Below are 25277 nucleotides of genomic sequence, written 5' to 3' on the forward strand. Positions count from 1 at the left end.
ACTTACCAAGAACAAATGCAGCCACATAGTTTGAGACCTGTCCAATACCTATCAGGCAATTAACCAGGCAGAATATTTCCCAGTTCGGTGAGAATACTTGAAGCATGCTGAATCCAGTCTGTACAGCCATGGTCCCAAACAGAACTGCCTTCCTCCCGAACCTACAAAGCAGAATCAACCAAAGTTTCAAATATATACAGAACTGCATACCTACTGACAAACATACACATAAACTCATGCATGTAGTTATACACATGCTAAATCATGCATCTGTACATACACATGTACACTAGTTAACATGCCAGATATATATACTCTCAGTTACATAAGCAGTCATGCACACAAACACAGACACATCCATTTACAATTATACTTACATAAAAACAGACTGGGACAGAAAAGCCATGATCCGCCTGGCACACTCCTACCATAACATTGGCGAGGGCACACTGGAAAGGCTAGAAATTAAGGATCCAGATACTCAGGGTCTTAACCCCGGGATTCTGAGATTACTTTATGGTACCCCGGGATTCTGAGATGACTTTATGGTGGTGTAACATCTGACTGCTCCAAAAGAAAGCTTTTGGTATAAGAGGGAGCAAGGCTGGAGGTCGGGTTACCCTACATCATGAATTCCCGCAAACCTGGCCCTCAAAGTGACCCAGAGTCGATGGAGATACGATTGGTAAGATCAGGCATACCTACCTGTCAAATAGTGGAGGTGGAGCCCACCTGGGGTTCCAGGCTGAGATTCCAGCTTGCATCCTGAAGAAAAGGATTTCCAATTTTAAAAAAATTCCAATGTGCCCCCCCCTTACAAAAGGGATCACTGTGGAACCTGAAGATGTTTATGTTTTGGGAAGCAAGTACCCCGCCTCCTCCCACCACCTCCCCACCCGTCGATCAGTTAATCTTCTGCTGGACCTTCTGGCCACTTGGGTGACCAGGTGCCCTAGATGCCCCAATGGCGTGGGCACCCATCATTATCTTCATAATGAAGGAACTGCACTCTGGCAGGGTCAGTGATGGAGGTTTTAGGCAGGTGCTACTCAGCACTCACAGTGGGATGCACCTCCTCGCTGATTTTCGCGAAGCAAGTGTCTGCAGCCAAATTTGCTGAGTGGATGACCTTATTCGGCCTCCTTCTGATGTGCCCACCATTATAGATGCTAGGTTCCACCCAATTCAGTTCATTCTATGTGGCATTAAGGAATGTCTGACTGCACTGGTGATGTGCCAAATAACTGCCCGAATCCGTGAAGTTAAAGCTTAAGACTGAAGCCTTTTATTAAGTAAGAATCATGGCAGAGTTAACAGAGTTCATCATCGACCGAGCCCTTGGTAGAACATACCAGAAGAGGGGCGGGGCCAGGGAGGAGCATTAGTGGTTCCCCCCAGTGGAACATTCCAGACATTACAAGTACAAGTACAAATATCAGAACACAGTTATTTCATCACATTCACCCCCTGCTGTAGATTCAGTCTGTCAGGAGGTCTGATAATCCTCTGGGAACGACGTAACTCTTGCTGAGGCTCCTCCCGGAGTACTAACTCCGGTTCATTCGAATTCCCAGAATCATCAGTATTTTCCACACTGAGGGTTTGTGTCTCTGAAGGTCCAATACCACGATTGAAAACTCTACTCTCAGAGTCGAACTCTTTTCGAGCTGCAGCAGGTGCAAGATCTTCAATAGAGACCGTATCCTCTCGCCCATCCGAATATTGAATATACGCATACTGGGGATTAGCATGGAGGAGTTGTACTTCCTCCACCAGTGGATCAGTCTTGTGGCCTCTCACATGTCTGTGCAACAACACAGGGCCCGTGGTCGTCAACCATGTGGGTAACGATACTCCATTAGTAGCTTTTCTTGGAAAACTAAACATCCTTTCATGAGGGGTGGCATTCGTCGCTGTACACAAAAGAGACCTTATGGAATGCAGCACGTCTGGCAGAACATCCTGCCAGCGAGAGGTTGGCAGGCCTCGTGACTTCAGAGACAGTACGATAGCCTTCCACACTGTCACATTTTCTTTCTCGACCTGCCCATTACCACGAGGGTTATAGCTGGTAGTTCTACTCGTTGCAATCCCCTTCGATAGCAAAAACTGTCGTAATTCTTCGCTCATAAAGGAAGAACCCCTATCACTATGTATATAGTTAGGCATGCCAAACAAGGAAAACAGTTGGCAGAGGCATTTAATTACAACAGCACTAGTCACATCCGGACAGGGGATAACAAAAGGGAACCGAGAGTACTCGTCTATAATATTAAGAAAATAGACATTACAGTCGCTCGATGGAAGGGGACCTTTAAAATCGAGACTCAAATGTTCAAATGGTCGAGTTGCTTTAATAAGATGAGCTGGCTCGGACAGCTTATAGAAGCGGGGTTTGCATTCAGCACAAACATGACAGGTTCTGGTCATTGTCTGGACCTCCTCAATAGAGTAGGGTAGATTGTGGGGCTTAATGAAGTGGTTCATTCTGGTAACCCCAGGGTGGCAGAGTGCGTCGTGGAGACTTTGAAGCTTATCTGTACCTAGGCTAGCACATACTCCTCATGACAAAGCATCCGATGGCTCATTAAATACTCCAGGCCTGTACTGAATATCATAGTCATATGTTGACAGTTCTATTAGCCATCTTAAAATCTTATCATTTTTGATCTTGCCTCTCTGCTTAGTGTTGAACATAAAAGCCACAGGTCGCTGGTCAGTAATGAGCGTAAAACGTTGGCCAGCGAGATAATGTCTCCAATACCTGACTGCTTCAATAATTGCCTGTGCCTCCTTTTCCACTGAAGAATGTCGAACTTCTGGTCCTTGCAATGTACGAGAGAAGAAAGCTACTGGTCTACCAGCTTGGTTAAGAGTTGCTGCCAACGCAAAATCAGATGCATCACTTTCCACTTGAAATGGGATCTTCTCATCCACGGCACATACCACTGCCTTCTCAATGTCCCGTTTGATATTAAGGAAAGCCTCCTGAGCTTCCGCCGATAGCGGAAAAGACGTCGACTTAATAAGAGGTCAGACTTTATCTGAGTAGCTAGCCACCCACTGGGCATAGTACGAGAAGAATCCCAGACACCTTCTTAAAGCTTTTACAGTGTGAGGTAAAGGTAATTCCTTAAGTGGGCGTAATCTTTCAGGGTCTGGCCCGATTACCCCATTCTCCACAACGCAACCAAGAATACACAAACGTGTAGTATTGAAGGTGCACTTGTTTTCGTTGTAGGTCAGGTTTAACCTCTTTGCAGTCTCTAGGAACTTCGCGAGATTTTGATCATGCTCCCGTTGGTCACGCCCACAGATGGTAACATTGTCCAGGTATGGGAATGTTGCTTCCAACGCATATTCATCCACCATACGATCCATCTCCCGTTGGAAGACGGATACCCCATTCGTCACTCCAAAGGGCACCCGAAGGAATTGGTACAGGCGCCCATTAGCTTCGAAGGCCGTATAAGGTCGGTCTTCTATTTTGATGGGGAGTTGATGGTAGGCAGACTTTAAATCAATGGTGGAGAACACGCGGTACTGAGCTATCTGGTTCACCATCTCAGAAATACGAGGCAAAGGATAGGCGTCTAATTGGGTATACAAGTTTATAGTCTGGCTATAATCGACCACAAGTCTTTTCTTCTCATTAGTTTTAACCACCACCACCTGGGCACGCCACGGGCTACCACTGTGTTCGATGATTCCCTCCCGTTGAAGCCTTTCCACTTCCTCTTTTATAAATGTTTTATCTTCTGAACTATACCGTCGACTCTTAGTCGCTATAGGTCTACAATTAGGAGCAAGGTTCGCAAACAAAGAAGGCAGACTTACGTTTAAAGCAGAAAGGCCGCAGACTGTGAGCGGAGGCTGAGATCCACCATACTTAAGGGTAACGCTCTCATGCTGACACTGGAAGTCCAAGCCTAATATTAAGTTCACACACAACTGAGGTAATATGAGGAGTTTAAAGTCCTTATACTCCGTATCCTTAACGGTCAATGTGACTTTACAATATCCAGTTACCTCCGAAGTAAGGGATTTGGACGCCATCACAATTTCACTTCGAGTAGGATACACCTTCAATGAACAGGAGTTAACAAGGTTGGGGTGTATAAAACTTTCAGTACTGCCACAGTCTATCAAACACCCAGTAGGACGACCATTAATCTTAATGTCCATCATAGATTTTGACAAGGAACACGGTATGGTCTGGTCAACCGTAGCCGAGGCTAGAGTAAAACGATAGGCGGCAGCAGAGAAGACATCGGGTACAGGATTACCCTTACACACTTTACGAAAATGTCCCCGTTTCTTACATTTAAAACAGGTAGCCTCTCTGGCTGGGCAACTTTGCCTGGGGTGTTTAGATTGGCCACAAAAATAACACTTAGACCCATGGGGCACAGCCGCAACAATAGGATTAAGTGGGGGCTCCATTGGTGTTATGGATGCCTCCATACTCAGAACACACGAGGCTGAGAGAGATGCATGGGCTGATGCATACACTTCTGAATTCTTCTGGGCTACATCTAACGATCGAGCAGCAGCGACGACCGTTTTTAAAACTAACGAGTCGTTCTCGAGGAGTCTCTGTCTAATATAATTAGATCGGAGGCCAGATATGAAAGAATCGCAGATGGCTTCTTTCTGATACACTATGGCAGAGACAGCCTTGTACTTGCAATCCTTAGCCAAAGCCTTAAGGTCCTGCAGGAAATCGTCCAGAGATTCCTCGGGTAATTGCCTGCGAGTAGACAGGAGATACCTGGCGTATACTTCGTTAACCGACTTAAGGTACTGGGCCTTAAGAGCTGCAAGGGCCTCTTCATATGTAGTAATATCTTCAGTTATAGAGTAAGTTTGATGACTTACCAAGTTGGTTAGAAGACCCAACTTGTTAACCGTCGGATCGGTCGATGATGTGATGAAGTGTTCAAAACATCGGAGCTAATGTGTAAATTTCTTCGACGCATCTGCCGAATGGGGATCGATATCCAGATGTTCTGGTTTCAAAAGTCGATCCATCTTCCAAAAGTTGTTACTTAATAAAATTGATGTGCCAAATAACTGCCCGAATCCGTGAAGTTAAAGCTTAAGACTGAAGCCTTTTATTAAGTAAGAATCATGGCAGAGTTAACAGAGTTCATCATCGACCGAGCCCTTGGTAGAACATACCAGAAGAGGGGCGGGGCCAGGGAGGAGCATTAGTGGTTCCCCCGGTGGAACATTCCAGACATTACAAGTACAAGTACAAATATCAGAACACAGTTATTTCATCACAACTGGACACAGCAAAGGTTATGGGCTGAGACAACATCCCAACTAAATATCTAAATAATACTATTTTGAGGTGGGTGCAAGAGCAGAGGGACCTGAGGTTGCATATACACAAATTCTTGATGGTTGCTGGGCAAATTCATAAGGCAGTTAAGAAAGTGTCTGTGATAACTGGTTTTGTAAACAGGGGCACTGAATACAAAAACAAGGAAGTCATGCTAAACCATTACAAATCACTGGTTAGGCCTCAGCTAGTGTATTGTGTGCAATTCTAGGAAGGATGTCAAGGCCCCAGAGAAGATACAGAGAGGTTTACCAGGATGATACCTGGCATGAGAGAGTTCAGTTATGTGGAGAGATTGGAGAATCTGGGATTGCTTTCCTTAGAACAAAGAAGGTTAAGAGGAGACCTAATAGAGGTATTCAAAATTATGAGGGGTTTTGATAGTGAAAGTAGAGAGAAACTATGGAATCAGATTCCATAGGAACTTTCAAAAGGCAATTGGACATGAACTTGAAGAAGACTAATTGCAGGGTTATGGGAAAAAAGCTGGGGGGTGGGAATAATTTGGACAGCTCTTTCAAAGAGCTAGCACAGGAACCACAGGCCAAATGGCTTCATTCTGTGCTGTCAGATTCTATGGGAGAAAAATTTGGTAGCTTAGCACTTCCCGTTAGCACCAGCAAATGGCGCTATTGGGGCGCTAGAACTTTATCGCCGGGGATGGGCGCACCCAATGCCGCATGCCAAATCCCGCTCCCACAGCAGCGCTGCTGCTATCAGTTATCGGCGGGAGCCTCAACGCCAGGTGGATTGTGACATCAGTGAGTCTGCAACGCTCACTGACCACCCGATCTGCAAAATTGATTGTCAGCACCTACCTTAGCGCCTGGAGTAAACAGCGACAGGGAGAGCTGGCATGAAGCAGCAGGACGGCGGCTCCAGGGACATTATTTAAAGGGATCATCAGTAATGAGTCGCAGCTGTAGGTTAGTGGAATTTCAGTGCTTTCTTGCCAGTTTCATATAGTCCAACAGTCTCATACTGCAGTTTCAATCTTATTTAGTATCAGGAGTGTTGTGGCAACTAAAAAGTAGCTACATTTATTCTTTAAAAAATCAAACCGCTACACTTGGTTACATTATTGGGGGCTATACTGACAGTCGACATCACCCTCCAGGGTCTACGGCAGAGGGAGTGGAGGGAACGGAAGCAGTGAGAAAGACTGGAACATGTGCCCAGAGGGAGGACGAGGGCCATCAGGGCACTCAACAGGAGGCCTTATGCTCCGAGGGTATTCCGAAAGCACTTCTCCTACCTCCAATTAAGCGAGGAGCAGTGTATTAGAAGGCTCCGCTTCACCAAGGAGGTGATCACAGAACTCCGCCACCTCCTAAAATCAGACCTCCAGCCTCAGATCAGGGTGACCATGGCTCACTCAGAGGCAGTCAAGGTAACTGTCAGCCTCAATTTCTTTGCCAGTGGATCCTTCCAGCCTGCAACAGGAGACATAGCTAACATCTCGAAGTTCGCCATCCATCGCTGCTTCCGGGAGGTCACAGAGACTCTCTACAGTAGGAGAAGGGATTACATTTCCTTCCCCAACACCAGAGAGAAGCAGGACGAATGTGCATGTGGCTTTGCCAGGAAAGCTGGATTCCCTATGGTGCAGGGCATCATTGACTGCACCCTTGTGGCTTTGCGGGCACCGCATAACAATCCTGAGATCTTCTGTAACCACAAAGGCTACCACTCAATTAATATGCATTTGGTGTGCAACCACAGACAGCTAATTCTCAATGTCAATGCCTGCTATCCTAGCAGCAGTCACGATGCCTTCATCCTGTACCAGACTGGTGTGCCAGCACTCTTCCATCCACCACGTCAAGCTCATGAATGGCTGGTCAGTGACAAGGGCTATCCGCTCTCCACCTGGCTCATGACTCCCCTCTGCATCACAAACACTCCTGCCCAGCATTCAAATAATGAGAGCCATGCTGCCAACAGAAACATCAGCGAGCAGACCATTGGCCTGCTGAAGCAATGGTTCCACTGCCTTAACCACTCAGGAGGAGCCCTCCGGTACTTGGCTGAGCAGGTGTCCCATTTCGTGGTGGTCTGCAGCATGCTCCACAACTTGGCCATCATGAGGGCCCAACCCTTGCCACCAGGGATTGCAGGACCACCTCAGGAGGAAGAAGAGGGAGAGGAGGAGGAGGAGGAGAAGAGGAGGAAGAGGAAAATGAGGAAAATGACAAGAAGGACGAGGAGGAGGAACAGGAGCGAGGGAAGAGGCAGCCACACAATCGCCCTAAGGAAGGGCGTTCCGTGACTGCCTCATCAGACTGCAGTTCGATTTAATTAAGCCCCGGAGCCCCGTTGCTCACCATATCCCCATAATTCCAACCCTGTCGCAGGCCATATCACAGGGCAAAGCTGAAATGAGACATTCACTCACCCTGACCACCCAAGTTAGGTCCTGCACTGTGTATGGGTCCTGCGGACCACAGTGCTGCCCGAGACATGCTGCGCTACCTCCCTCTTCATGGTGCGGAAGACTTGCGGTGAGGTCCTCCTGCCACTTGCCAGGTAGAGCACTACCCTCCGTCTCTCCACAACGAACACCGACGCTACCAATACTTCATCACAGAATTTGCAGGCTCTCCCTGGTGAATGGATCTGCCATGAGTACAGCTGCTTCACGCCTCTGGCTCCTTGTCCTTGACCTGCTGCTGCTTGCTGAGGCAGCTGCACAGCCAGCAATGCTGAGAATGAGGTTCTGCAGCATCAATGATCCTCCCCTTTAAGTAATAAAAAAAAGCCTATGGCAATCATGTCTTGCGATTAGACTGTACCTGATATTGGGCCACCAGTTGAGTGTAACACCAATGAGCTTGGGCTTAAAGACTTGAGTTAGGACTACTTGGGCTAGAAATTTGGTATCACCCAATTTGGGGTGCTAACTTTTCAAAAGTTGTAGAATTAGTGCCAAGCGCTAATCCTGCTGACCTCCCGCAAAATTGATTGTTAGCGCTCCAAGAATGAACGAGAGTGATAAATCAAGTGATAATCACCTAACTTAGGGCGCTACCCACAGAGTGATAACCAATTTCAGGTGTACTGCAATCGGAACTCATGATTCACGTTGGCTCCTTCCAACTCTTAAAGGGGAGGTTGAAGATTCAGCACAACCTCATTCTCAACATTGCTGGCTCTGAAGGCAACCTCCAAGCAACTCAATAGCTACACCTCTTATCCTCATGGCTTGTCCAACAGTTACGAGGTTCTTACTCTCTGTGTGGGCGAGTGCGGGGACTGCAGTGAGGATGAGCAAACTGACCACAGCACCGTGGTACAGGGAGCCTATCAAGTGGGGGGAGCAAAAAGAAATGTGGTAGTGGTAGGGGACAGTATAGTTAGGGGAATAGACACTGTTCTCTGCAGCCAAGAGCATGAGTCCCGAAGGCTGTGTTGCCTGCCCGGTGCCAGGGTAAAGGACATCATCTCTGGGCTGGAGAGGAACTTAGAGTGGAAGGGGAAAGTTCCAATTGTCGTAGTCCATGTAGGGACCAATGATATAGGTAGGACAAAGAGGCTCTGCTGAGGGAGTATGAGCAGCTAGGGGCTAAATTAAAAAGCAGAAACACAAAAGTTATAGGCCTAGAAATTGTGTATAGCCCCGCTTGAGGCGTTAGAACTGGTGCTGCGCAAAGTTTATAGCCAGACGAAATATATCGCTGCCTGGCGAGATATTGGGTTGCATCGCCCCCAAAGGGGATTGAGGCGCTAACTCAGACATTGCACGGGGCTCCTAAGGCGCAAAAGTTCAGGCGCTACCCAATATTGGCGCGGACGGGCGCAGCGCAGGTGATCTCAATTACCGGAAACCACGAGACTTCCAGGCGCCGGCCGGCTCTTAAAGGGGTGGGTCAGTCAGCCTGAGCTGCTACACTCAACGCCCTGTAGGCCTCAGAATCGGCGCTCGCCCTTCTCTGGCGCAAGAAACTTGGTGAGGATTGAGAAGGTGAGACAGAGAGCAGAGCGCTTCAGCACTGAGGCTCTGGACCACTTGGTGTCTGCAGTTGAGCGCCGTCGAGATGTTCTGTATCCTGACAATGGCAAGAGGCCGAATCAAAAGGCTTACCGGCGATCTTGGAGGGAGGTTTCTCAGAGGGTCAACTCCAACAGCTTGGCGACCAGGACCCCTGTTCAGTGCAGGAAGAAATTCAACGACCTCACTCGGGTCGTTAGGGTGAGTGTTGATTATGCAAACTTCTGATTCCCTCCATCTGCACCTAACTTCGAGGACCCTGTTGCCATGATGCCCCAATGGCCATCTGTCAGCAAGCACCCATGGCCCTTTCTGGGCACACACATGGACATTTCTCTCAAGGCCACATGTAAGGGCTCTTGCACCATGGGGGGCATGAGATGATCTTACAAGGCCACATGTAAGGGCTCTTGCACCATGGGGGGCATGAGATGATCTCACAAGGCCACATGTAAGGGCTCTTGCACCATGGGGGGCATGAGATGATCTCTCAAGGCATCATGTAAGGGCTCTTGCACCATGGGGGGCATGAGATGATCTCTCAAGGCATCATGTAAGGGCTCTTGCACCATGGGGGGCATGAGATGGTCTCTCAAGGCATCATGTTACAGAACTTCCCCTTCTTTCCCCTGCAGTCCAAGCTGGCGACAATGCAAAAGGAGCAGCGTCGAACCGGTGGCAGACCTCCACAAGTGGTCACTCTGACGGATCTTGAGGAGAGAGTGCACCAGATTCTTGGAGGACGTCTGTCTGGTCCTGTGACCACTGCAGCTGCCGACCCCATGTTTGACAGCGAGGGTAAGGCTCTCACCTTTTGCAGCTGTCTCCTTCCACTTGGTCCCCCCGCCAGCATGCTTCCTCAGTGTGCCGCAATCTGCCATGCCTTCCCGCCAACCTGTCCTTTTGCTAAAGCCACTCTTCCACCTCCCTGCTTTCAGACGATGCATCACCAACTGGGGCTCCACGCCCTGAAGCTGCCAGTGCCAGTGCCTCCGGAGGTGAGGATCAGGAGGAAGCCGGACCATCTGCTCCAATCTCAGAGGAGCATACACAGGTACAGACTGGGGATAGTAGTTCCCTGGAGGGGAGGGGGGGGGGCTCTGAGGATCAGGCAGTTGCCGGACCAAGCGGCATGCAGCAACGCAAGGGGGGTAGGCAAGTTCGGCCACCGTCTCCCCGGAGGGCAAGGAAGGTAGTGATGACTGCTGCACGGAGTGCAGAGGAGGTGCGTCGCCTGGCTGAAATGAGCACCCAGGCCCAGCTCAGGCACACTGAGCTGATGGCTGCAGTGGGGAGGATGCCTCAGTCAATAGATACACTGGCAAAGAGTGTGTTGGACTTCGGGGCAACAATGGAGAGGACGCTCCAGGGCTTCGGGGCAACAATGGACAGGGTCTCCAGGGCTTCGGGGCAACAATGGACAGGACTCTCCAGGGCTTCGGGGCAACAATGGAGAGGACTGTCCAGGGCTTCGAGGCCGCTATGGAAACGACTGTTCAGGGCTTCGGACAATCCCTGGAAAGGTCTGTCCAGGGCTTGTCCGAGGCAGTGGAGCGGTCAGCACTGGCCTTGTCCGAAACAATGGAAAGAACTGTCCAGGGCTTCTCCGAAGCACTGGCACCTGGCTCACAGGTCCTCACTGCTGCCACGCAGTCACTTGCCGGCCTCGTCCACACCCAGATTGAGGCAAAGCGAACTCTCACTGCAGCCACCCTATCTGCATCAGCTAGGATCACCCCGGGCCCTTCCAGTCCCATACAAGGCCAGGAATCAGTGGAGCATGCGATTGTAGCAGATGAGCTGAGCCGGTCCCCTCAGAGAGCCAGTGTGTTGTCCGACAATGGTGCAGGTGTCCTCTCTCGGCAGGTGACCATTCCACATGCCAGCGCTGGCACGTCTGCAGTGCAGCTGCCACCACCTGCAGTGCACACTGCTTCCAGCCATGCTCAGATCAAGCATCCTGCGTCCGCACCCTCCAAGCCCAGAGGTCGGCCAGGCCGTCCCTCAGGGGCTTCTGCACTTCCAGGCAGTCAGCAGACGTCCCCCAGCCTTCACCCCGCCACTGGGGTTCAATTATGTAGGAGCAGCAGGGAGGGGAGGGGCCGAGCGTGAAAGAGAAGTCGTTCGCCATCAAGGGCCCAGCAGTAGAGGGAGGTGCTGAGACATTTCTTTGGCCAAAATCAAGGAGACCCTCACCTGTTGGAATTGTTGGAAATAGTTTGTTTAGTTTGGCGGCTTTGCCGAAGAGTTAACTGTTATTTTGTTAGTTATGGTTTCTGTTGACATGACGTTGTTTTGCTGTCATGAAAGACTTTTGTGACAATAAAGAGAAGTTTAAATGTGCTATGGTGTACGTTAATAATTACAGTGATGCTGGCCTTCAGATGCTTTCAAACATCCAAAGTGCGCAGCAGTTAAGACACTCACCATTCCGCCAGAGGGGCCTCGATACGAGTCCTCATGAGCCAGTGACGGATGGCCCTTCCACTTTCAGGAGCCCTTCCATCTTCCTCCTCCTCCTCCTCCTCCTCCTCGTCCGCATGCTCCTCCTCCTCCTCCTCCGCCTGCTTCTCCAGGGTCAGAGGGAAGGTGATGAATTGGCGCCTTCACCTATAAAGGGCAGCTGTAACTTGCCGGATGCAGCAGTGGACTGCAACCTGAGAAATATTCGCAATGTCCCCAATGGCTCACTGAAAGGATCCGTTGCCATAAAAATTGAGGCCAACAGTCAGTTTAGCCGCCACCGACAGAGAGGTCATGCACCGTAGACGCGGCTGCAGATCCTCAGTAAGCAGGTGGCACAGCTCAGTAACAACGTCCATCCCGATTCGAAGCCTTCGCACACACTACTCCTCCGACATGTCAAGGTATGACCCCTAAAGACCCTCGCAGCATACCCTCGGATTCGGCGACCTCCATTGCCCCTCCTCCTTCTGGCCAATCCCGGCCCTCTCTCCCGCCGTCTTTCTGCCCCTTCATAGTGTTCGGTCATGAGGCCGTGGCCCTCCAAAGCATCTCCCATTCCGATGCCAGTTGGTCAAAAGGCTGTTAGGTCTAGTGCTCCAACTGCTCCGGACAGGTTTGAGGGTCCCAAGTAATCTAATGCTAAATTCCAAAAACTCTGCTCCACAGTAGCTCCCCAACTCTCTCCACCAACTATCGCAATGAACAGGCCAAATGGCTGGAGCTTCTATACTAGAGCTGTCTCCTTTAAATAGCGCCCCCTGACTCCGAGAAGGGCCTGCTAACGCTCCTTCGAACTGTCACTAATAGCGCTAGGCGTAAAAGCTCCGGGCGCCACCCAATATCCGCTCAGGCGCCCCTAAAAGGCGTTGCACAATGAAATGATGTCATTATGTGCTTGCGCTGGCGGGCGCGTGCAAACACTTAGCGCAGGCGTTAAATGTATAGTCAATATGGGAGTTGTCGCTAAATTCATTGCGCCCGCCCCAACATTAGGTAACGCCCCAATTCTCGGTCTCTTTAGGCGCTAACCGCTGACACAAACAACCGAATTTCTAGGCCATAATCTCTGCATCACTACCTGAGCCACATGCAAAATGGCATTTGGTAAATAAGATCAGAGAGATGAACAAGTAGCTCAAAGATTGGTGTGGGAGAAATGGGGCACTGGCGCCAGTACTGGGGTAAGAGGGAGCTGTTCCATTGGGACGGGCTTCATTTGAACCAGGCTGGGACAAAGTCCTGGTGAATCGAATAACTAGGGCTGTAGATAGGGCTTTAAAAAGTCAAAGAAAAATGAGAAGGCAAAAGTACAGGGTAGCGATAGGGGTGATGATAACCAGAGTGTGAAAGGAAGGGACAGTGTACACGCATAAAAGTGCATCAGAAAGAGGGGTCAGAGTAGGGAAAAATGGTAAAAAGACAAAATTAAAAGCTCTATATCTGAATGCACGCAGCATTCGTGACAAGATAGATGTGTTGACAGCACAAATAGAAATAAATGGGTATGATCTGATAGCCATTACAGAGACGTGGTTGCAAGGTGCCCAAAGCTGGGGACTGAATATTCAGGGGTATTTGCCATTTCGTAAGGTTAGGCAGAAAGGAAAAAGAGGTGGTGTAGCTCTGTTAATAAGGGAAGAGATCAGTGCTGTAGTGAGAAATGATGTTGGCTTAGAAGATCAAGACGTAGAATGAGTTTGGGTGAAGATAAGAAATAATAAGGGTAAGAAGTCACTGGTGGGATTGGTCTACAGGCCCCCAAACAGTAGCCAAACTGCAGGACAGAGTATAAATCAAATAATAATAGAGGCTTGTAAGAAAGATATGGCTATAATCATGGGAGATTTTAATCTTCATATTGATTGGACAAAGCAAATTGGCAAAGGTAGACTTGAGGAAGAGTTTTTAGAGTGTATGCGGGATGGTTTCTTGGAACAATATGTTGTGGATCCAACCAGGGTGCAGGCTATTTTAGATATGGTAATGTGTAACGAGGCTGGATTAATTAATGATCTCGAAGTGAAGGATCCTCTTGGAAAGAGTGATCATAGTGTGGCAGAGCCACTGAGGGACTCTGAACAACTGTACATAATTCCCTTTAACGAGGTGTTAGCTGCAGACTAAATCTGTACCATTGTATATACTGTTTGCATGTACAGTGCGCGGTCCCTTTAAGAGCGCGGGCAAACGCGATGACGTCACGCCGCTAATCACGTGATCACCCAAACGCGGAAAAAACATGATGACGTCATGACGCCATCCACAGGACCGCCCAGGCAGTCCTCGTGGAGCCTCCGACCTGTTAAGACCTGTATTCATAGTTCTCTTGCATCCATCTGTTTAAACTCGTTAGTTTGACATTAAAAACCTTTTTGATTGATTGCCTGCGTCGAACTCAATCTCTAGATAGGAATTTGACCATTCCTACATTGGTGACCCCGACTTTTGTGAATGGATTTCGTAAAAGGAACACAGCATGGAGGCAAACGCTGTTTCGTTGAAGCTGCCGCAGTTCTGGGAGCAACAAGCGACCTCGTGGTTCATCCAAGTTGAAGCCCAGTTCGCCCTGAGAGGCATCGTTGAGGATCAGACCCGATACTTATACGTGGTCTCTGCACTCGATGGCTCTACTGCCTCGCGGATAGTCAGTCTTCTCGAGAACCCCCCATTGGACCGCAAGTATGAGACCTTCAAGGCGCGGTTGCTACAGGTTTTCGGGCTCACAAAATTAGAGCGCGCCCGTTGGCTGCTCGCCATGCCCGGGATCGGGGACTCCAAACCTTCCGAGCTGATGAGCCAAATGCTCACACTCCTCGGCTCCGAACTGGAATGCTTTCTCTTCAGAGAGTTATTACTCAGCCAATTACCGGAGCAAGTGCAAGCGGCCTTGGCGAGATCCGAGGTCGAAGACTGCGCAGCGCTCGCTGCCGAGGCAGACAAAATATTCGCAGTTACGCAACAGCACTGCGCTGCCACGAGGCGCCCATCCCCCACAGACGCCGCCCCAGCTCCTCAGTCCGCGGGGCTGTGCATCTACAACGCGCGGTTTGGCGTGAAGGCGAGATGTTGCCGCCCTCCCTGCAGCTTCTCTCAAAAAAAAAACAACTCCGTCCAATGAAGAACGGGTCTAACGGGTGCCCCGCGGCTGCGATGGCAATCGGCAATGCAGGCAGGCTGCTCTTCATCACAGATACCCTCTCCGGTCGTCGGTTCCTGTGCGACACCGGGGCGCAGTGCAGCATTCTACCCGCGTCAGCTCTTGATGTACAGGCTGGGAGGCACGGCCTCCCCCTTGAAGTGGCTAATGGCGGAGCTATTCAGACCTTCGGCAGACGGCGGGTCCAGGTGTGCTTCGGCGGCCAGCGTTTTTTCTGGGAATTCGTTACGGCCAAGGTTTCGCAAGCCATCCTCGGTGCAGATTGCCTGTGCGCCAACGGCCTCCTGGTCGATGTAAGGAACCGGCGGCTGATCAACACGGCCATGTTTCACTCTATCCCTTGCCACCGTAGTAACACCATGTCGCGCACCGTCTCCTGCGCTTTCCCGACTCCGAATGAGTTCGCTCGCCTGCTAGGCGAATTTCCAGACCTGACCAGGACCACGTTCTCCTCCATGGCCACGAAACATGGTGTGGAACACCACATCACCACCACTGGCCCCCCGGTCCACGCGCGGGCCCGGCGCCACAAACCTGGCAAGCTAGCGGTCGCGAAGGCGGAGTTCGCAACAATGGAACGCTTAGGGATTATTCGCAGGTCGAATAGTCCCTGGTCTTCGCCTCTTCACATCATACCGAAACCTGCCGGCCCTGCGGCGACTATCGGTGCCTAAACGACGCCAGCACTCCTGATCGATACCCGATCCCCCACATCCAGGATTTCTCTGCCCATTTGGCAGGAAGCACCGTTTTTTCCCAGGTTGACCTTGTCCAAGGCTACCACCAGGTCCCGGTGCACCCGCAAGACGTCCAGAAGACCGCGGTCATCACCCCTTTCGGTCTCTTCGAATTTTTAAGGATGCCGTTTGGGTTGAAGAACGCCGCCCAGGCTTTCCAGCGCCTCATGGACTCCATGCTGTGGGACCTCAAGTTCCTTTTCGTCTACTTAGACGATATCCTCATTGCCAGTCCTAATAAGGAGGAACACATCTCTCACCTACGCACCCTCTTTCGACGCCTCAGCCAACACGGCCTGATTATCAACCCAGCCAAGTGTCAGTTTGGTCTGCACCAAATTGATTTCCTGGGTCATCGCATTACCTCAGAGGGAGCGGTTCCTTTGGAAGTGAAGGTAGAGGCGGTGACATCCTTTCCACGCCCGCAGAACATAAAGGCCCTGCAGGAGTTCCTCGGCATGGTAAATTTTTACCACCATTTCGTGCCTAAGGCAGCACTGCTCATGCAGCCCCTGTACGAGGCCCTCAAGGGCAAGTCTGGCAAGGATCCTGTAGGCTGGATGGTTGACATGGACCGGGCATTCACCGACACCAAGAGTGCCTTAGCCAACGCGACCATGCTGGCGCACCCGCTACCAGGAGCCACCATTGCCCTCACTACCGACACGTCAGATTTTGCAATTGGCGACGTTCAGGAGCAGTGGGTGAACGGGACGTGGCAGCCGTTGGCATTCTTCAGCTGTCAACTGCACCGTAAGGAGCGGGCGTACAGTACTTTCGACAGGGAGTTACTAGCCCTTTTTCTGGTCATCCGCCATTTCCGGTTCTTGTTGGAAGGACGTCCTTTCACTGCCTTCGTCGATCATAAGCCACTGACCTTTGCCATGGCCAAGACCGCCGAACCGTGGTCATCTCGACAACAACGTCAGCTGACATACATCTCCGAATTTACCACAGATATTCAGCATGTGGCTGGTAAAGACAACCTGGTGGCAGATTGCCTCTCCCATGCGACCGTGCATGCGGTCCAGCTGGGCATCGACTACGCCCTCATGGCAGCAGACCAAGTCTCAGACCCAGAAGTGCAGGCTTATCGCACCAACACCACTAGCCTCCAGTTGGCCGACATCAGGTTCCATTCAGCTTGTACCACGTTGCTGTGTGACATCTCCGTTCGGGACTCTCGCCCTATTGTGCCGGTCGCCTGGCGCCGCAAGGCGTTTGACGCCATACATGGGTTATCACACCCAGGAATGAAGGCTTCTCAGAAGCTAATGTCATCTAAGTTCATTTGGCGGGGCATGCATAAAGATGTCCGCAACTGGGCCAACACCTGCATGGTCTGCCAAAAGGCCAAGGTACAGCACCACATCAAGGCTCCATTGGCCACCTTTGCAGTTCCTGAGCATCGGTTTGACCATGTTAATGCGGACCTGGTAGGACCACTTCCACCTTCCCATGGTTTTACGCACATCCTGACTATAGTAGATCGCACCACCAGATGGCCAGAGGCGGTTGCCCTGTCATCTACTACTTCGGCGGACGTGGCCAGGGCATTCATCTCTTCATGGGTCGCCCGTTTTGGTGTGCCTGCTGACATCTCTTTGGACCGGGGACCGCAGTTTTCCTCCGAGCTCTGGAATGCGGTGGCTCAAAGACTCGGTGTCAAATTACACCACACCACAGCCTACCACCCACTAGTGAACAGTCTGTGTGAACGTTTTCACAGATCGCTTAAGGCCGCACTGAATGCCAGCCTCCAAGATGCTGGATGGGCAGACAAGTTGCCGTGGGTCATGTTGGGCCTTCGCACAGCCCCCAAGGAAGATCTTCACTCTTCCGCGGCAGAGCTCATTTATGGTCAGCCGCTGCGAGTGCCAGGGGATTTCCTGCCAACACCAATGGAGCCATGGTCCACCTCACGCCAGCTTATCAGCCACCAGGAAGCAGCCAGATGTTTCACGCCGGTTCTCACATCGCATCACGGGTTTCATTGCTCTCACGTTCCGGCAGAGCTGAAACAAGCTGACTATGTGTTCATCTGCCACGATGCTCACCGGGATCCGCTCAAGGCCCCATACACTGGTCCTTTCCGTGTGTTAGAGGCAGGAGACAAAACCTTCAAGGTGGATGTCGGTGGTAAACCGGACCACATTTCGGTCGACCGTTTGAAGCCAGCACACCTGGACCTTGACCGTCCCGTCGAGACCGCACAGCCACCGAGACGAGGTTGGCCACCCACCGTTGTCATGCCAGAACACACCTGTCAGACCGCCCGCCGTCCAACAGCTTCTGCTTCAGGAATACAGGAGTTGTTCTGACAGGCTTGTCAGACCCCCTCACCGTTTGACTTTTTCCGTTAAAGACAATTCTGGGGGGGCGCATGTGGCAGAGCCACTGAGGGACTCTGAGCAACTGTACATAATTCCCTTTAACGAGGTGTTAGCTGCAGACTAAATCTGTACCATTGTATATACTGTTTGCATGTACAGTGCGCGGTCCCTTTAAGAGCACGGGCAAACGCGATGACGTCATGCCGCTAATCACGTGATCACCCAAACGCGGGAAAAACGCGATGACGTCATGACACCATCCACGGGGCCGCCCAGGCAGTCCTCGTGGAGCCTCCGACCTGTTAAGACCTGCATTCATAGTTCTCTTGCATCCATCTGTTTAAACTCGTTAGTTTGACAATAAAAACCTTTTTGATTGATTGCCTGCGTCGAACTCAATCTCTAGACAGGAATTTGACCATTCCTACAATAGCATGGTAGAATTTCAAATTCAGTTTGAGGGTGAGAAAGCTAGCTCTCAAACTAGTGTCCTGAACTTACATAAAGGTAATTACAGAGGTATGAAGGCAGACTTGTTTAAATGGACTGGGAAAATATATTAATATATTACAGGGTAATACTGCTGAAAAGCAGTGGCAAACATTTAAGGAGATATTTCATAACTCTCAGCAAAGATATATTCCAGTGAGAAAGAAAGACTCTAAGAGAAGGATGAACCATCCGTGGCTAACTAAGGAACTAAAGGATGGTATCAAATTGAAAACAGAGGCATATAATGTTGCGAAGAACAGTGGAAGGCCAGAGGATTGGGAAATTTTTAAAAACCAGCAAAGAATTACTAAAAAAACGATAAAGAGAGAGAAGATAGCTTATGAAAGTAAGCTAGCAAGAAATATAAAAACAGACAGCAAGAGCTTCTACAAGTATATAAAAAGGAAGAGAGTAGCTAAAGTAAACGTTGGTCCCCTAGAGGATGAGTCTGGGGAATTAATAATGGGAAACAGGGAAATGGCGGAGACTTTGAACAAATATTTTGTATTGGTCATCACGGTAGAAGACACTAAAAGCATCCCAGTAATGGATAATCAAGGGGCTATTGGGGTGTGGGGGGAACTTAAAACAATCATAATCACTAGAGAAGAAGTAATAGGCAAACTAATGGGACTAAAGGTGGACAAGTCCCCTGGACCCGATGACCTGCATCCTAGGGTTTTAAAAGAGGTGGCTGCAGAGATAGTGGATGCATTGGTTGTAATCTACCAAAATTCCCTGGATTCTGGAGAGGTCCCAGCGGACTGGAAAACTGCAAATGTAATGCCCCTATTTAAGAAAGGAGGGAGACAGAAAGCAGGCAACTATAGACTGGTTACCCTAACATCTGTCATTGGGAAAATGCTGAAGGCCATCATGAAGGAAATGGTAGCAGGACATTTAGAAAATCAGAATATAGTCAAGCAGAGTCAGCTTGGTTTTATGAAAGGGAAATCATGTTTGACAAATTTGCTGGAGTCCTTTGAAGATGTAATGAGCAGGGTGGATAAAGGGGAACCGGTAGATGTCATGGGCTCGATTTTCATCGGGCCGTTGATTGGACTGGAGGCGTGTGAGGGGTTAAAATTGCAAAAACTGGTGGGTGGGCGGGCCCAACAACTGGTGGGTGGGCGGGCCCAACCCCGCCTCCATCCCGCCTCCAAGCAATTTTCATTAAATTGTGTCTACTGGTCCCGTCTCCTCCTGCCTCCAAGAGGCGGGATAAGCCGTTAAGGCCCTTAACAAGCACTAAATTGCCTCTATAATGACATTTTGATAGACCTTTAAAGGGGCTTGACAGGGTAGATGCAGAGAGTATGTTTCCCCTCGTGGGTGAATCTAGAACTAGGAGGCATAATTTCAGAATAAGGGAGCACCCATTTAAAACGGAAATGAGGAGGAATTTCTTCTCTCAGAGGGTTGTGAATCTTTGGAATTCTCTTCCCCAGAGAGCTGTGGAGGCTGGGTCATTGAATATATTTAAGGCGGAGATAGACAGATTTTTGAATGATAAGGGAGTCATGGGTTATGGGGATTGGGCAGGGAGTGGAATTCAGGCCAAGATCAGATCAGCGATGAACTTATTGAATGGCGGAGCAGGCTCAAGGGGCCGAATGACCTACTCCTGCTCTTACGTCTTATGTTCTTATGTTCTATGTTGATTCCAGGAAGAGAGCTCGCCATTTCAGTGACCAGGCATGGAGGCATTGGTCCCGGCAGTCGAAAGAAGGAGAGCAGTGCTGTTCCCGGCTAATGGCAGGAGGCCATCACCGCAGGTCTTCAGGGCAATGTGGAGAGAAGTGGCCCAGGGCATCTCAGCCAGCAGTGTGGTCCTCAGGACCCTCACCAAGTACCGTAAAAAATTTGGGTGGTCAGGGTGAGAGGGTGAGTACATGCTTCAACAAGTTCTACATACCAGCATCTGAGCCTCAGTCTGTACAGACTGCACAAACCACCACACCCCCACCACTCACCCACCAAGCATCTCCACCTATTGAAACTCACATCTCACACCTTGTCTACAATCATAGCTATTCAACTATGGCAGGCACATCTCCCAAACACATAGCTGCACACTCACTCACACTCTTTCCTTTCTCTTGCAGGCCAAGCTGGACCACAATAGGAGGGAGCAGGAACAAACAGGCGGGGGTGCAGCGGACATCCAACAGCTTACAGACCTGGAGGAGCGAGTGCTGAGAGTCATTGGGCACCAGGTGGTGGGCGCCATGGCCATCAGCGATGTTGACCCCATTGGGGCAACAACGGTATGTTCATCCCCTCTCCTTCTCTTAGCCCACTTCCCCCTCACACCACAAGTCTTTCCCACTTTCCAGCTCATTATACTGTCTGCACTCCTTGCTCCATTCCTGCCCCCATGCCCTCACCTTAACGCAGTCTTGTGCCTTCATGCTTTCAGGTAATCAGCAACCAGCTGTCCCTGAGCCTCACAGTGAGAGTGAGGCAAGAGAAGCAAAGGAGGAAGAAAGCATCGCATCACTGCATGTCTCACCCGCACGCAGCACCTCAGATACTGGGACCACGCAATCTTTAGAGGCAAGTTTAGTAGAGGGGTCTGCACTGGGTGACGCAGTGGGGACGAGCGAGCTGCAGCAAGGCCAGGGGGGAAAGAGTAGCTCGGGACCCAGCACCCCGGAGGGCGAGTTTGCATGCAGGTTCTGCTGCACAGGACTCAGATGACGACCTCGATGGGGAGGCACTCACAAGAAGGGTGATGGGCATGCACACGGACATGATAAGTGCAATGGCAAGGGTGCCCGAGAGCCTGTCGGCAATGGTAAGGAGCGTGGAGGAGTCCACCTCCAACATTGCACAGAGCTCTGCACACACCATGGAGCCCATCCTTGGCAGTCTGCAAAGGATGGTGGTCTCCCTAAGAGACCGTGGGTACAGAGACTTCATGACGCATTTCATGGGTGATGTGGCAGCATCCATTGCAGCACAGGTGGAAGCCACGCAATGTCTTAGTGCTGTAATGCAGTCAATGGTTGATGCCATCCAGTCTGAGACTGCTCTCATGCAGTTTCAGCTTGATGTCACAAAGACACTGACTGCTGCCATCGTCGCTGGGTCCACCACAGTCCACCAGGGATCTCACGGTGTCGCAGCAGCCCAGCAATCTGTGATGCAGCAGATTTTTAGGGATGCTGAGGTGCTGCCCCAAGGAGTGCCATTGTGTCAGTGGAGCAGGAACGTGCTGTCCTCTCTCAGGATGACAGCATTCCTGCTCCCACCACTGCCATACCGCCATTACCCTTGTCGCTGTCTGTCATCCAGCCAGCCCAGACGGCCGCCGCCCAGCCTGAGGTGGTACAGTGTACAGCCGCACCTTACCGGCTCAAAGCTGGTCGAGGGCGTCCTGCAAGGCCATCTGTAGTCTCTGGCATGGACACTCAGCAGCTTTCCACCAGCCATGGTGCAGCCACTGGGGAGACACTACGTAGCAGCAGTAGAGTAGGGAAACGCATTGTAAAGAGGGGAAGTAAGGGTTTGCAAAAGTGTGATTAGTTAATATTATTGTTGTATATATGTGTTTATTGAATGTCGATAATTTTATTAACTGAATTTTGCCAAATTTATGATGTCTCTCATTTTAGCATTGCACTGTGAGATGGCATGCGAAATGGATGGAATGATGGGGAAGTGGTGAGCAACCGGGATGTGGGGTAGAATTTATTGGAACCGCAGTCTGATGAGGCAGTCACAGACCGCCCTTCCAGAAGGCCAATTGAATGGCTGGATCCTCCCTCGCTGCTGTTCCTCCTGCTCCTCCTCCTCTCCCTCTTCCTCCTCTTGAGGTGGTCCCGCTATGCCTGGTGGCAATGGCTGGGCCCTCATGATGGCCAGGTTGTGCAGCATGCAGCACACCATGACGAAAAGGGACACCTGCTCAGCCGAGTACGGGAGGGCTCCTCCCGAGCGATGAATGCAGCGGAACCATTGCTTGAGCACCCTGATGGTCTGCTCGATGATGTTCCTGGTGGCGGCATGGCTCTCTTTATATGAGTGCTGGGCAGGAGTGTTGGGGTTGCGGAGGGGTGTCATGAGCCAAGTGGAGAGCAGATAGCCCTTGTCTCCGACCAGCCAGCCGCGAGCTTGATGTGGTGGCTGGAAGAGTGCTGGAACACCGGTCTGGTGCAGGATGAAGACATCGTGGCTGCTGCCAGGATAGCGGGCATTGAGGGTGAAGATTCATTGTCTGTGGCCGTACACCAACTAGACATTAAATGAGTGGTAGCCTTTGCGGTTATGGAAGATCTCAGGATTGTTATGGGTTGCCTGCAAAGCAACATGGGTGCATTCAATGGCGCCCTGCACCATGGGGAAGCCCGCTCTCCTGGCAAAGCCACATGCACGCTCGTCCTGCTTCTCTCTGGTGATGGGGAAGGAAATATAGTCCCTTCTCCATCTGCAGAGAGCCTCTGTAACCTCCCAGATGCAGCAATGGATGGTCAACTGCGTGATGTTAGATATGTCTCCTGCTGCAGACTGGAAGGATCTGCTGGTGTAGTAATTGAGGGCCACGGTGACCTTGACTGCCACTGAGGGAACCGCGTTGGTCCTGATCTGAGGCTGGAGGTCTGGCTGCAGGAGGTGGACAGAGCTCTCCGACCACCTCCTTGCTGAAGCGAAGCCTTCCAAGACACTGCTCAACAGTTACATTTATGCAGGAACAAGGCCCTTACCATCCATGAGCTTATCGTGGATGATTGCATTGACATCAAGGCCCTGACGGAAACTTGGTTGAGGGGTGATGACACCTTACCCTTAAATGAAGCCTCCCCACCTGGCTATACCTTCCACCACTTGCCCCGCTCAGACCACCATGGTGGCCATGTGGTTTTCATCACCAAATCACACCTTGGTCTGTCCCCCTATTTCTTCAACAGTTTCTCCTCCTTTCAGCATAGTACCTTATTCCACCTCTCTCAGCTCTCATTTAAAATTCTTGTTCTCTACTGCCCACCCATAAAAATGTTATTACTGAGATATCTTCACTGTTCTCCCTCAGCTTCAGCACTGAATGACTTCTCATCCTCAGTGGTTTCAACCTCCATCTCAATTCATCATGCTGTCGCTCCTCTGAGTTCACTAGCCTCCTAGCCTCCCTTAATCTCTCCCTCCATGTAAACTCCCCAACCCATATTCACGGCCACCCCCCAGACCTTGCCATCTCTTGTGGCCTCACTACTCACATCATGTCAATCGCAGATAAGGCCATCTCTGACCACTTCCTCGTATCGCTCTCCACCCACATCCCCCTTCCACCGAAGCCCAACCCTTCTTTCTTCTGTGTCCGTCCCTGGAAAAAACTCTCTCCCAACTCTCTTACAACTGCACTTAAGAAATCCCAACTGACCAGCCTTTGGCCCTCCATTCACCATAACATTTCTGCAGCTACCGATCTGCTCATCCACACACTCACCACCATCTTTAATGCCCTAGTCCCTACTAAAACAATTACTCTTTCTCACCCTGTCTGTTCCCCCTGGTACGGCCCTCATCTTTGCTCCCCTAAGTCTAAGGGACGCAGGCTTGAATGGATATGGCGGACAACTTGTTTAGCCATTCACCGCCAGATCTGGCTGGACCACATAAAGCATTATCGGGTCCTGCTCTTGTCTGCCAAAATTGCTCAGTATTCCAGAATAATTCTGGAATGCAACGATAAACCCCGTCTCCTATGCTTTACTGCTAACTGTCTTCTTAAACCCCTCTCACTTGTCTCCTCCACTCTCACCTCCGATAACAAGTGTGAGGAGCTCATGGACTTCTTTGTCTCTAAGAGTGAGACCATCCATTCAGCTGCATCTGCCATTTCCCTTCCTTTTCCTAGCCCACCGGGCCAAACTTCTTCTAAGGTTCCCCCCTGCACTAGCCCTAAACTCACATCTTTCTTCAGTTTCTCTCCGATCTCCCCTCATGACCTCCCGTGCTCATCTTGTCCATAAGACACACTTCCTGCTCCCTCGACCCTATTCCCACCAAACTGCTGACCACCCAACTTCCTTTTCTGGCTCCCATGTTAGCTGACATTGTTAATGGTTCTCTCTCCTCAGGTACTGTCCTCCTCTCCCTCAAATCTGCCGTCATCACCCGTCTCCTCAAAAAACAACTCTGGACCTCTCTGTCCTTACAAACTACCACACATTTCCAACCCCCCTTTCCTCTCCAAAGTCCTTGAACGTGTTGTTGCCTCACAGATCCGTGCCCATGTTTCCCGCAATTCCATGTTTGAATCCCTCCAATCAGGTTTCTACCGTTGCCGAAATGGCTCTCATCAAAGTGACAAATGACATCCTTTGTGATTGTGACAAAGCTGGGTGCGACTGCACTCATCTGGTTCCATTCTTATCTATCTAATCATAGCCAGTGAATCACCTGCAATGGCTTCTCTTCCTGCTCCCGCATCGTTACCTCTGGTGTCCCCCAAGGATCTATCCTAGGCCCCCTCCTATTTCTCAACTACATGCTGCCCCTTGGCAACATCATCCAAAAACACAGCATCAGTTTCCACATGTATGCTGACGACAACCAGCTCTACCTCACTACCTCTTCTCTCAATCCCTCCACGGTCTCTAAATTGTCAGACTGCTTGTCTGACATACAGTTCTGGCTGAGCAGAAATTTTCCCCAATTAAATATTGGGAAGAGTGAAGCCATTGTTTTTGGTCCCTGCCACAAACTCCGTTTCCCAGACATTGACTCCATCCCTCTCCCTAACATCTGTCTGAGG

General features: G+C 50.4%; 1 protein-coding gene across 1 annotated transcript in view; it reads right to left on the reverse strand.

The window, feature by feature from the left end:
• Nucleotides 1-25277, reverse strand: part of LOC147114105 (organic cation/carnitine transporter 2-like) — a 265346-nt gene that overhangs the window by 147543 nt on the left and 92526 nt on the right. The window contains exon 3 of the mRNA XM_085995726.1: nt 7-161. Coding sequence (XP_085851852.1) covers nt 7-161 — 155 coding nt within the window. The remainder of the gene's footprint in view (nt 1-6; nt 162-25277) is intronic.

This window comes from Somniosus microcephalus, chromosome 8 (genome assembly GCF_052327205.1).
Source record: "Somniosus microcephalus isolate GS21.2 chromosome 8, FLI_Smic_1.0, whole genome shotgun sequence".
NCBI classification, from domain to species: Eukaryota; Metazoa; Chordata; class Chondrichthyes; order Squaliformes; family Somniosidae; genus Somniosus; species Somniosus microcephalus.